Genomic DNA, 14736 nt, shown 5'->3' on the forward strand with positions numbered 1-14736 from the left:
GTATCTTATCATTTTAGGCAATGTTGGAATGATGCATTTCTTTGTTTTGCTTACTTATAATTAGCCCATGTGCTTTTCTCCATGAGGAGGGGATACTATAATGTTGTTGGGTCTGTAACCATGTTTGCCAGTGAAAGTTCAGTAATAGACCCATCTAATTCCAGTTGATAATGCGAGGGTTGTTTTGTTTGCTCAATGCACTTTCTGTGTGTCAGTATATAGTTGAAGTCAGAAGTTTACATACACCTTAGCCAAATACATTTAAACTCAGTTTTTCACAATTCCTGACATTTAATCCTAGCAAAAATTCCCTGTTTTAAGTCAGTTAGGATCACCACTTTATTTTAAGAATGTGAAATGTCAGAATAATAGTAGAGAGAATGATTTATTTAAGCTTTTATTTCTTTCATCACATTCCTAGTGGGTCAGATGTTTACATACACTCAATTAGTATTTGGTAGCATTGCCTTTAAATTGTTTAACTTGGGTCAAATATTTCGGGTAGCCTTCCACAAGCTTCCCACAATAAGTTGGGTGAATTTTGGCCCATTCCTCCTGACAGAGCTGGTGTAACTGAGTCAGGTTTGTAGGCCTCGTTGCTCGCACACGCTTTTTCAGTTCTGCCCACACATTTTCTATAGGATTGAGGTCAGGGCTTTGTGTGGGCAGAACTTAAAAAGCGTGTGCGAGCAAGGAGGCCTACAAACCTGACTCAGTTACATCAGCTCTGTCAGGAGGAATGGGCCAAAATTCACCCAACTTATCGTATTTGGCTAAAGTGTACGTAAACTTCCGACTTCAACTGTAGGTAGGGTTAAACTGACTAGGCAACAGGATAGATACAGTGGGGAAAAAAAGTATTTAGTCCTATGTGGTCCTCTGTAGCTCAATTGGTAGAGCATGGCGCTTGTAACGCCAGGGTAGTGGGTTCGATCCCCGGGACCACCCATACGTAAAAATGTATGCGCACATGACTGTAAGTCGCTTTGGATAAAAGCGTCTGCTAAATGGCATATTATTATTATTATTAGTCAGCCACCAATTGTGCAAGTTCTCCCACTTAAAAAGATGAGAGAGGCCTGTAATTTTCATCATAGGTACACGTCAACTATGACAGACAAATTGAGATTTTTTTTCTCCAGAAAATCACATTGTAGGATTTTTAATGAATTTATTAGCAAATTATGGTGGAAAATAAGTATTTGGTCACCTACAAACAAGCAAGATTTCTGGCTCTCACAGACCTGTAACTTCTTCTTTAAGAGGCTCATCTGTCCTCCACTCGTTACCTGTATTAATGGAACCTGTTTGAACTTGTTATCAGTATAAAAGACACCTGTCCACAACTTCAAACAGTCACACTCCAAACTCCACTATGGCCAAGACCAAAGAGCTGTCAAAGGACACCAGAAACAAAATTGTAGACCTGCACCAGGCTGGGAAGACTGAATCTGCAATAGGTAAGCAGCTTGGTTTGAAGAAATCAACTGTGGGAGAAATTATTAGGAAATGGAAGACCACTGATAATCTCCCTCGATCTGGGGCTCCACGCAAGATCTCACCCCGTGGGGTCAAAATGATCACAAGAACGGTGAGCAAAAATCCCAGGACCACACGGGGGGACCTAGTGAATGACCTGCAGAGAGCTGGGACCAAAGTAACAAAGCCTACCATCAGTAACACACTACGCTGCCAGGGACTCAAATCCTGCAGTGCAAGAAGTGTCCCCCTGCTTAAGCCAGTACATGTCCAGGCCCGTCTGAAGTTTGCTAGAGTGCATTTGGATGATCCAGAAGAGGATTGGGAGAATGTCAGATGAAACCAAAATAGAACTTTTTGGTAAAAACTCAACTCGTCGTGTTTGGAGGACAAAGAATGCTGAGTTGCATCCAAAGAACACCATACCTACTGTGAAGCATGGGGGTGGAAACATCATGCTTTGGGCTGTTTTTCTGCAAAGGGACCAGGACGACTGATCCGTGTAAAGGAAAGAATGAATGGGGCCATGTATCGTAGAGATTTTGAGTGAAAACCTCCTTCCATCAGCAAGGGCATTGAAGATGAAACGTGGCTGGGTCTTTCAGCATGACAATGATCCCAAACACACCACCCGGGCAACGAAGGAGTGGCTTCGTAAGAAGCATTTCAAGGTCCTGGAGTGGCCTAGCCAGTCTCCAGATCTCAACCCCATAGAAAATCTTTGGAGGGGAGTTGAAAGTCTGTGTTGCCCAGCGACAGCCCCAAAACATCACTGCTCTAGAGGAGATCTACATGGAGGAATGGGCCAAAATACCAGCAACAGTGTGTGAAAACCTTGTGAAGACTTACAGAAAACGTTTGACCTGTGTCATTGCCAACAAAGGGTATATAACAAAGTATTGAGAAACTTTTTGTTATTGACCAAATACTTATTTTCCACCATAATTTGCAAATAAATTCATAAAAAATCCTACAATGTGATTTTCTGGATTTTTTTTTCTAATTTTGTCTGTCATAGTTGACGTGTACCTATGATGAAAATTACAGGCCTCTCTCATCTTTTTAAGTGGGAGAACTTGCACAATTGGTGGCTGACTAAATAATTTTTTTCACCACTGTATGCTTGGGGTCATTGTCCATTTGGAAGACCCTTTTGCGACCAAGCTTTAACTTCCTGACTGATGTCTTGAGATGTTGCTTCAATATATCCACATATTTTTCCTTCCTCATGATGCCATCTATTTTGTGAAGTGCACCAGTCCCTCCTGCAGCAAAGCACCCCCACAGCATGATGCTACCACCCCCGTGCTTCACGGTTGGGATGGTGTTCTTCAGCTTGCAAGCGTCACTCTTTTTCCTCCAAACATAACGATGGTCATTATGGCCAAACAGTTCTATTTTTGTTTCATCAGACAAGAGGACATTTCTCCAAAAAGTACGATCTTTGTACCCATGTGCAGTTGCAAACTGTAGTCTGTCATTTTTATGACGGTTTTGGAGCAGTGGATTCTTTCATGCTGAGCGGCCTTTCAGGTTATGTCGATATAGGACTTGTTTTACTGTGGATATAGATACTTTTGTACCTGTTTCCTCCAGCATCTTCACAAGGTCCTTTGCTGTTGTTCTGGGATTGATTTGCACTTTTCGCACCAAAGTACGTTAATCTCTAGGAGACAGAACGCGTCTCCTTCCTGAGCGGTATGACGGCTGCGTGGTCCCATGGTGTTTATACTTGCGTACTATTGTTTGTACAGATGAACATGGTACTTTCAGGCATTTGGAAATGGCTCCCAAGGATGAACCCGACTTGTGGAGGTCTACAATTTTTTTTATGAGGTCTTGACTGACTTCTTTTTTGATTTTCCCATGATGTCAAGCAAAGAGGCACTGAGTTTGAAGGTAGGCCTTGAAATACATCCACAGATACACCTCCAATTGACTCAAATGATGTCAATTAGCCTATCAGAAGCTTCTAAAGCCATGACATCATTTTCTGGAATTTTCCAAGCTGTTTAAAGGCACAGTCAACTTAGTGTATGTAAACATCTGACCCACTGGAATTGTGATACAGTGAATTATAAGTGAAATAATCTGTCTGTAAACAATTGTTGGAAATATTACTTGTGTCATGCACAAAGTAGATGTCCTAACCGACTTGCCAAAACTATAGTTTGTTAACAAGAAATTTGTGGAGTTGTTGAAAAACGAGTTTTAATGACTCCAACCTAAGTGTATATAAACTTCCGACTTCAACTGTAGGCCTACTGTCTATAAAAGTGGATCGTTGTGATTGTATTTTCCTTTCTTTTTAGACTACATAGGCCTAATAGAATAATTCATATGGTAAGTTAACAGTCTCTCTCTCTCTCTCTCTCTCTCTCTCTCTCTCTCTCTCTCTCTCTCTCTCTCTCTCTCTCTCTCTCTGTGGTGACATAAAGAAGAGTAAAGTTAAGGCCTCAACATCTTGCTGAATTTATCTGAACTAACGCCTATCTGAATTTATGTCGGTGTCCATTTTGAAAGTGCTGAACGAAGGCCCACCTCATCGCAGCTCGTTTGCTTGCACTTGCTTATACTTAGAGCTAAGTGTTAATGATATAACAACAACCCTTACACTCTAAAAAGAAAAGGTTCCTGGAGTATCCTTTAGGGGTTCTTCAAATTGAAACTGTGGGGGATCCCCTATAAGTTCTAAGAACCCTTTAAAAGGGTTCTTCAAACAACCCCTTTTGATGGATCCTCTAAGAACCTCTTGAAGAGCCTTTTGGGGTACATTTTTGAACTACCCCCCTCCCCTATTATTATTAGCAATAACACAATATTTGAGTTGTCAGTGTATTATTAGCAATAACACAATATTTGAGTTGTCAGTGTTTATTATGATTTTAGTGGCAAAGCAGAATAAAAAAAATCTAAATATGAGGTAAACTCCCAGCAGAGCCCCAAGTCCAATGGGTATATCCTCTGGCTTGTTGATGTTAATGTGTTGATGTTCTCCGTATCCATAGCCAGAATGATTTTGCATGATTTTGCAGTGCATGGTGATCGAACATGTTTCCTGTTATATTCATCAGAGGAGTAGGGAGGGTGAAGTCTGTGAATCTCCAAAATAGTAATTATACAGATGATTAACAAAACATGCACACAACAGTATTCATACCTTGGTTTTTGTGGTAAATGTGAATTTAAAAAACTGTTTTTATAATGGTTTTCATACACATACCATACCTTGTCCATAATGTAGAGGCCTATGGGATATTCATTGAAGAGGTAAGGGAGGAGGATGGTAAATGTGATCAGCATAACATACCAATACCAATTGACATACCTCCTCGTCTGTATACCTGCAGACACAAAAGTGAGCAGTTCAGTCATCTGCACCCAATACAGCTAGCCTTTAACATATTCTTATAGCCTACATATTCTTACCTCTTTGTTGATTGATATCCATTGAATTGTCAATGTTCTGTTTTAGAAAGATTTGCACATATATGAAAAGATAGATGGTATCATTATAAAACAATATCAATTTAGATCATACAAGGGACAAACCTTACCTTAAATTGAGGAGATCTTTAAATATTTCAGTTAAGTGCCTTGTACCTGCTGTCCTTTCAAATTCAAATCAAAATGTTTCAGTTGGGCAGTTAGGTTCCTGCAAGAACCCCACCAACTAAGGAGGTTCCTCGATGAACCCCCCCCCTTATATGGGGTTCTTGGAAGAACCTTTTGGGGGCAATTTTCAGTTCCAAGAACCCTAAGGTTCTTCAAAGAACTTTGAGTATCTTAGAAGAACCCTTGTTGAACCCCTAATTTTTAGAGTGTATGAATTTACTGAACATAAATGTAATAATGTTTGTGTATTGTTCAAAAGTCAAAACTCATGTTGGCATTCGTTATTGTTGAAGGATAATGCGTTTTTTATCAAGTTACACAAATCCACAAGGAGTCAGTAGAAACCATATTTATTTAAGCAAGACAGCCATATTAGCTATGGTTTTTAAAAAGGCAGTAAATGAAGCTGAGTGAACTTTTTCGCTGCCAGATGAGGCTCTGCTGATAGCCAGGTGTAGCTGTGGTAATGACTCACTCCATGGTGCTGAAAGGAAAGCTCCGATGTCGGGACAGCTTTATGTAGGCCCTAACAGTTTGTGGGCACCGTTGGTCACCGTTATAGCGCAATTAATGTATTGTTTAGTGTTGTGTTGTGTAGCGGCTTTGCTGGCATGCTTCTAAAAGAAATTGGTTGACTTTGCCCCACCAAGATTTACATGCTAAAATCGCCTCTGCTCGTGAGGCTCTATTTGTCATCTTGCGTGCTATGTAAGCATTTCTGTCCTTTATATTAGAATGCTGCAGGTTCTGATCTCTGTCTTGACCAATCAGATTCCCAAAAAATCACATGTTGCGCAGCCAGGGCACAAAGCATGTCAACTAGGAAAGCGCACACCGCTCCACTGTCCTCCGGTAAATATATACAGAACAAAGTGTTGGACCCATGTTTCATGCTCTGAAATAAAAGATCCCAGAAATGTTCCATATGCACAAAAAACGAATTTCTCTCAGATGTTGTGAACTAATTTGTTTACATCCCTGTTAGTGAGCATTTCTCCTTTGCCAAGATAATCCATCCACCTGACAGGTGTGGCATATCAAGAAACTGATTAAACAGCATGATCATTACAGAGTTGCACCTTGTGCTGGGGACAATAAAAGGCCACTCTAAAATGTGCTGTTTTGTCACACAACACAATGCCACAGATGTCTCAAGTTGAGGGAGTGTGCAATTGGCACACTGACGTCTGGAATGTCCACCAGAGCTGTTGCCAGATAATTTAATGTTCGTTTTTCTACCATAAGCCTCCTCCAATGTCGTTTTAGAGAATTTGGCAGTACATCCAACCGGCCTCACAACCACAGACCACGTATAACCACGCCAACCCAGGACCTCCATATCCAGCTTCTTCACTTGTGGGATCGGCCGAGACCAGCCACCAGGACAGCTGATGAAACTGTGGGTTTGCACAACCTAATTATTTCTGCACAAACTGTCAGAAACCGTCTCAGGGAAGCTCATCTGCGTGCTCTTTGTCCTCACCAGGGTCTTGACCTGACTGCAGTTCGGCGTCATAACTGAATTCAGTGGGTAAATGCTCACCTTCAATTACCACTGGCACGCTGGAGAAGTGTGCTCTTCAAGGATTAATCCCAGTTTCAGCTGTACCAGGCAGATGGCAGACAGCGTGTATGGCGTTGTGTGGGCGAGCTGTTTGCTGATGTCAACGTTGTGAACAGAGTGCCCCATGGTGGCAGTGGGGTTATTGTATGGGCAGGCATAAGCTACGGACAACGAACACAACTGCATTTTATTGATGGCAATTTCAATGCACAGAGATACCGTGACGAGATTCTGAGGCCCATTGCAGTGCCATTCATCCACCGCCATCGCCTCATGTTTCATCATGATAATGCATGACACCATGTCGCAAGGATCTGTACAACACAATTCCTGGAAGCTGAAAATGTCCCAGTTCTTCCATGGCCTGCATACTCACCAGACATGCCACCCATCTCTGGCTGTATTTCTCCTTTGCAAAGTTTTTGCATTACATTAGTATTGCACAGCAGCTGGGTCCCCCCCCCCCCACCACCACCTTGAGTGAGAGAATAGTGCATAATAAAGTATTCCATCATATAATAAGATAAATAAAAGAGAACTAACACAAATGCTGACAAACAATTGAACATTTTATTTATCTACAAAGAAAAGAATAGTCAAAATAGTTGCTTATTCATGACCACCTACTGAATCCACAATTCTTCCAATAGTAAAAACATATTACTTTTATTACCATTTCTCGTTATTTATCCAGTCAGAATCAAAGGCTGTTTCCTCACTCTCACATTCTTTCCCAGTGGCCCGAGTTTGTTATTAGACAAGCCATGGTTGTTATATCCCAATAATCTCTCCTTTCTCCTGAAGTGTGCACTCGTTCACAACTCCCCACAAATATAAAGGCATTGGATTGTTGTAGACATGGGCTAGGAGGAGTTTCCATATGCCAGTGATTTCCTTTCAAATCCATGAAGGGACGTGAACAAGTGCACACTTCGGGAGAAAGGAGAGATTATTGCGACGCACCACATGTTCTAACAAACACAAATTTCCTGTTTACAGAGATGGTGCAATAGCAGGATATGAGATATGACCTGGGCTCTTTCTCAGAAGTCTTTCCTGGATTCCTCACGCGTCTCATGAATTCCTTGATGAATCGCCTCTTTCTTAAAACGCAATGGAGAAGATCCAAGCTTCCTCTCCTCAAGCCTTCTCCAATGCATTTTGAGAACGAGTTGATGAATCAAATCAGTAAGGAATAAAGGAAACCCTTTTGAGACGCGCCCCTGTAACAACAGAAGAGATAGTAGTAAATGGAAAGGCAGTGCTGTAAGACTCACTGGCATCGGGCTATAGGAGTGTACGTACACTCCCATTGCTCTGACGCCCATAGAATATATTAAGCTGTTGGTCTTTCTGAGTAAATATGTAAAATATAAATAATCATAAGTCAGATTCAAGTATTGAAGGTTTAAAGCTACAAAGCCAAGTCATCTTTCAAATACATTACATAGCAGCACTGAGCAAAATCTTTAAGTTGCATTTACCCCACACTAGGCTAAATCAATAAATTTCAAGTAGTGCACTAGTTTCCTCAAATACCCCCTACCTTGATATGTTGCTAGGCCATATATTAAACCAAAAAAGTAACATTAAAGATAATTCCTAATAAACTAAATGATAAGACTGCTTCAACCTATCCCCTATACTTTAAGAGTAATTATTTCACAGCAGTCACAGCAGAAAGGCTAAGTACTACAACTCATGAAACACTGACGCTATGATGCTTGAAGTCTTTCCAAATGAGCGAATGCAGGGGAATATCCATACTGATATTAATGTGGCTCATCCTTGATAACAGCAGTACCTCGTCTGTTCGAATCAGCAGTATGGTTCCCAGTTCACTTTGGCCAGCTAGTAGTAACTAGTAAATACTAAAATGAACAGTGAAAATAATCCAGTTCAAATGTGTAGATAAGAGAATTGATCACAATATTGGCCCATGTCTGTCAAAAAGGCACTAACAGATAGAACTATTAAGACATTAAACTGAAATGTTGGTGGGGTGCTGAGGGGTGTTGCTTCCGGAGGTGTAGGGGTGCAGTCTTGTTTGGCATTAAGAAGATCACATCCATATTCCCTCTTCTCATTCCAATCCTGTTGTGACCCTAAAGGACACCCATCCATGTGGAGGTCAGTGCAGCGGTCCACAGACTGACCTCTCTAATACACCCACAGCATTATAGTGGTCACTCACTGGTCAGTCATCGTCACTTTCACTGCCAGACTCACTTAATTGCAGGTCATTCTCTGTAAAAAGGTGGAAGTAGGAAAGTTATAAAACCATTGCGTTCAAGTGGTGCATTAAACATCAACACCCCCACACCATGTTACAATATTGGAAATACACACTTCTAGCCTGTTTGAGTTCTGTATAGGCCTTACATTAAAATAAGTTGTGCAAAATGTCATGACCAACTTTCAAATGAATCTAGGAGTCCAATAACAGAGTTCTATCTCAGAAAGTTTTATGTTGTTTGTGAATAGCCTAAATAAAAACATGATATGGTAATAATGAGAAAGAGAGTACCAACAATTGCCAGATAGAATAATCGAATGGGAAGTTTAACAAATCTTGTACGTTTCTGGCCTCCACCTGACCAAAGCTTTAGGAAAAACGAATTGTGTGCAGCCGGAAAATCCTTGTAAACCAAACAGCCAATATTATAGACCTACACTAGGCTACTGTCAATTGAGTAAACGTTACTTGTACAAGTTAAACTTATAAATGAATATTTCTGTGGAAGTGTTTATTCATGTCCTTTTGCGCAACTGGCTCCAAAAGCAGCTCTTTCGATAAGCGGGAACAAAAAAGAAATGTCGCCTATAAAAAATAATAACCCACATTTGGGTAGGCTACAAATTACAAAATAAATAAACAAAATAAGTATTGAAATTAACCCAAAACATTACACTGCAAATAAGTATTTTAAGGCACACAACAAAATATTTTGGCCTAGGCTACATTTATTTCGAATAAGATGCATCTATGAATACAGGCTTTGAAAATTAAAATTAAAAGTGCAACGAAGAACCATTCTGACTAGTTTTGTCATTATATATTAGCTGACCTAAAGTTCTGTCAAGGAACACAAGCATGTTCACCTTTTCTAGCTTTAATAGACAGCAGAGTGGAGTAACAATATTGCCTGCTGTTGGCCTACTGAAAACACATTCAAACGGAATGCTTTTTGCACAGATGCAGAGGTATTTGCAGGCAAAGTTGGCAAGAGCGGAAAGCGACCCTCATTCCCTCTCCACCAAACCAGTGGGTCATCATCTCCTCTGATTACATCTTTGAGTAGGTAGTGTGGCTGTTTACTTAGCTCTCCCAAGAAGACTGCCCATTGATGTCTTCTATGGTGAACATGCGCACTTGATCTCAGTCGAAATTGTCCGAAATCACCATTGAAAGGGTCTCGTATCACACTGTAAGCCTACAATGTTTGGTTCCAAATCACCATTCAAAGTTATCAGTACCACATATCAACATATGATTGGTTTGTATTTATCAAATTTATTTGCACACAAGAAAATATAATATTGGTAAGATGATTTCCACATTGTAGTCTAATGATAACACTCTAATCGGGTGATTTGTGCATGACACAGAGACTCCATTACAGATCGTTTACTGCATTGCTAGGCAACACAACAACACACTCCCCCCCAGCCCCGGGTTTTAAAAAGAATTGACGATACAATCGAATATCAACAATGTTTGGACAGGTCGATGGGACGATGTGTCATTCCAGACATCGCCCAACCCTAGCCTACATCCACAGTAATGCAAATAGAATTTCTGATATGGCAATACAAATATAGAATGGTTCTATTTTACATTCAAGTATTTAAAGCTGCGATATGTAACTTTTTGGGCGACCGACCAAATTCTAATTGAAAGCAAGTCTAAGATGTTATGCTTCCTGTTCTTAAGTTTAGTCTTTGTGTCTTTTACTCTGTTTTGTACACCAGCTTCAAACAGCTGAAAATCCAATATTTTTGGTTATTGAAATGATATTTCAGTGGTTTAGATGGTATAATGATTATTGTTTTGTCACAAAATGAAATTAAGCGAATTATTCAAATTTTAAAGGCGAGGAGAGACGGACACACAGAGTAAGAGAGAGAGAGAGAACGAAAGAGAGAAGGATGAATTTACTTAGTGTGCTCAATAGGTGTCCTCCACTGCGAGTTGGTGATGGTTGGGAGGAGGTGGTGGTGGTGGTGACGGTGGTGAGGATAGGCATGCCCTGGTGGGGTGGTGGCCCTGTGGGGGGACCCCCAGGGGGAGGGGGGCGCCGGGACTCGTCCTCAGAGTCACTACTGCTGGAACTGTCCCCACTACTGGAGGATGAGGAGCTGTGGGAGTCTGAGGACGAGTCCCCACTACTCATCTGGTCCATGACCCGCGCCTCCGCCATTAGCTCTGTAGCACACAGACACACACAGAGATACACAACAACGGACACACACACACAAAGAGACAACGACGGACACACACATACAGACACACTCATACAGGAACAGACACGCGGACACACAGAAAAACAGTGATGTCACCTCTGACCTTGAATCACAACACAAGAGGATTTACAAACATAGCAATTGTTTCATTTATATGACCATGGACTAGAATCTATACTGAACAAAAATATAAAATGCAACAATTTTAAAGATTTTACTGAGTTACAGTTCATATCAGGAAATCAGTCAATTGAAATAAATAAATTAGGCCCTAATCTATGGATTTCACACGACTGGGAATACAGATATGCATCTGTTGGTCACAGATAACCAAAAAAAAAAAAAAAGGATCTCATTGCGGTATTTCTGTGCATTCAAAATTGCCATTGATAACATTGTGTTCATTGTCCGTAGCTTATGCCTGCCCATACCATAACCCTACCGCCACCATAAGGGACTGTTCACAACGTTGACATCAGCAAACCACTAACCCACACAACACCATAAATGTAGTCGGCGGTTGTGAGGCCGGTTGGATGTACTGCCAAATTCTCTAAAACGACATTGGAGGCGGCTTATGGTAGAGACAAACATTCAATTCTCTGGCAACAGCTCTGGTGGACATTCCAGACGTCAGCATGCCAATTGCACACTCCCTCAAAACTTGAGACATCTGTGGCGTTGTGTGACAAAACTGCACATTTTAGAGTGGACTTTTATTGTCCCCAGCACAAGGTGCACCTGTGTAATGATAATGCTGTTTAATCAGCTTCTTGATATGCCACACCTGTCAGGTGGATGGATTAGTGAAATTCTCACTAACAGGGATGTAAACAAATTTGTGCACAAAATTTGAAAGCAATACGATTTTTGTGCGTATGGAAAATACTCTCAGCTCATGGAACCAACACTTTACATGTTGCGTTTATATTTTTGTTTTTGTGTAGATGGTTTGAAAGAAGGAAAGCTTTTATCCATGATGCTCTACTGGTGGTCTACATACCTCGCTCAATATCATCCATGGGGGAGGCAGGGGACATCTTCTCTTTGGGAGGAGAGCTCTTGGAGCCTGCTGGGGTCTTGCTGCTGCTGCCATTACCACTAGTCTTCATCTGCTGGCTCAAACGACTGGTCTGCTGCTCTATACGAGACTGGATCTTACTGCTTCCTTCAGCCCTGACAACACACACACACAACTGAGATTGCAAATCAGAATGACAAGAGAATCTAGAAAGAGAAGGAAGCAGTTCAAAATGGGGAGTTAGTGTCCAATAAGAAATGCTAATTATTTTTTCCATTGCAAAAATGTTTTGCTACAGTGTACCCAAATAAACACGAGTCGACCGTACTCTGTCCACCCACCTGGTCTTCTTGACAGCAATGTTGCTGTTGAGTTTCTCCAGACGGTACTCTCCTGTATCGTGGTTTACGATGAGAATACATTCCTTCATATAAGGCCTCTTGGATCCTTTGAAGACTGTTACAGGGGCAGTGGATCCCTGGGTAAAAGGGTAAATCAAGGAAATCAGTTGATCAATGGATATCGAGATTAAAAGGGGGAGAATAATTAATGTGCACTTTTTAAGGCTTAATTCTTACCTCCAGATTGGGCAGTGTGATAGTAACTTGTTCTCCCTTTCCCACCTCCAGCTCCCCCTCACAGGCTGTGTCAATGGAGGCTGGTTTGAAGTCATCTGGATCAAAGAGATAAAATAACAGTATGAGCTCCAAACTACTGAATTACACAGCAACGTATATGGGCAGACTGAAGACTACGAACGAAAACATCATTGGTTTGGTTAATTCTGATAAAAATGAAGTTGAAGTTACCACTGTTCATCAACAGATGGTGCCACAAGGCCACCACTATTGTTGTAGCTACTCAAATGGATCAATGGATGCCAGAAACAAGTGTGGCTAGCCAAAAGCCCAATCAAAAGTACAAACATGTAATAGTACGGTTTAAACTAAGGACTCTAAATGGATCACTGTTAATAAAGTGACATCGATTTAGACGAACTAGCTAGCTATTTAATTTAAATCGTATATTTTGGGGGCTTAGCGTTAGCTAGCTATTATTAGCATAGCAAGCTAGCTAGCAAGTATGATCAAAATGCCACTTACATCGCACCGTGTGGTAAGCGCCTTTGGGTTGTTTCTCAAATGTTTCGCCTAATTTCAAAACATGTTCTTGATTATCAAAGTTTGAGTATGTTGTTCCATTCATATTCTAATAAAGGTTTCAACCATATGTTACCAACATCAAACTTTCCACGTCCATTCGATACCATCTATGACCGAAGTATGGACTTCAAGAGCTAAGTTCTGCCCTTTCTTCGTTCTGATTGGTCAGACTGGTCTATTTGCGTTTTCTGATTCGTTCAAAGACCTGTCAATCAACAATTGGAGCATTTCAGGCAAAAGTAGCTTCAGGGCTATTGTCACATGACATGGGTTTGCGTAAAACAGTACAGTACAGTATGAAGAACTGCTTCTCAAATAGAAATCCCCGATCACACTTGTAGGCGATGTCATGGCGACGTTGGCTAGCTAAACTCAGCCGCAGAAACACGTCATCAGGTCTAACGGTCGTCTCGCGCCGAACCGCGCATGTGCAGGCCGTCAAATCAAAGGCACGCCTTTGATATAAAGTAGATTTTTACGAAAATGAAACGTTTTAGTTTTGTCACTTTCAAGACGTTGGAGTAATAACATGTTAAACTACTTAAGACATTGTGTCAAATCTAAGTTGTGCCTTTAGATATTGAGAAAATTCACAACTAATGAAGAATCTTTCAATTCTCTCATTGACTTATCAAACCCAAACACAGGCCTGGTCGGTTTGGTCTGTTTCGTAAGCATTCCTGGGAGTCTCGCGTTGTTGCGCCTCTGGGTTTAGAAACTCTGTGTCATAACCTTTCAAGTGTTTTATATTTATGGAGCTTTTACACTATATATACAAAATATAGGCTGGTTTGAAGTCATCTGGATCAAAGATGACTTCATAGGATGCCGCCTTTCCAACAAGTCAATTTCGTCAAATTTCTGCCCTGCTAGAGCTTCCCCGTCAACTGAAAGTGCTGTTATTGTGAAGTGGAAATGTCTAGGAGCAACACCTGCGAAGTGGTAGGCCACACAAGCTCACAGAACAGGACTGCCGAGTGCTGAAGCGCATAGTGCGTAAAAATCATCTGTCCTCGGTTGCAACACTCACTACCGAGTTCCAAACTGCCATTGGCAGCAACGTCAGCACAAGAACTGTTCAGCACAAGAACTGTTCGAAGGAAGCTTCAGCCGAGCAGCTGCACACAAGCCTAAGATCACCATGCGCAATGCCAAGCGTCAGCTGGACTGGTGTAATGCTCGCCGCCATTGGACTCTGGAGCAGTGGAAACGCGTTCTCTGGAGTGATGAATCACGCTTCACCATCTGGCAGTCTGACAGACGAATCTGGGTTTGGCGGATGCCAGGAGAACGCTACCTGCCCCAGTGCATAGTGCCAACTGTAAAGTTTGGTGCTGGAGGAATAATGGTCTGGGGCTGTTTTTCATGGTTCGGGCTAGGCCCCTTAGTTCCAGTGATGGGAAATCTTAACGCTACAGCATACAATGACA

At 41.3% G+C, this 14736-nt stretch overlaps 1 protein-coding gene across 1 annotated transcript; it reads right to left on the minus strand.

Moving 5' to 3' along the window:
- Positions 1-7209: 7209 nt before the first annotated feature.
- On the minus strand, positions 7210-13456 carry LOC121537014 (ELL-associated factor 2). Its single transcript, XM_041844744.2, has 6 exons — positions 13247-13456; positions 12722-12816; positions 12485-12621; positions 12126-12298; positions 10818-11084; positions 7210-8905 (listed from the first exon to the last, which is right to left on the minus strand). The coding sequence occupies exons 1-6, from the start codon at positions 13347-13349 to the stop codon at positions 8856-8858; spliced, it is 825 nt and encodes a 274-aa protein (XP_041700678.2). The 5' UTR covers positions 13350-13456; the 3' UTR covers positions 7210-8855.
- Between the last annotated feature and the right edge of the window lie 1280 nt (positions 13457-14736).

Source organism: Coregonus clupeaformis, chromosome 23 (assembly GCF_020615455.1).
Source record: "Coregonus clupeaformis isolate EN_2021a chromosome 23, ASM2061545v1, whole genome shotgun sequence".
Lineage (NCBI taxonomy): Eukaryota > Metazoa > Chordata > Actinopteri > Salmoniformes > Salmonidae > Coregonus > Coregonus clupeaformis.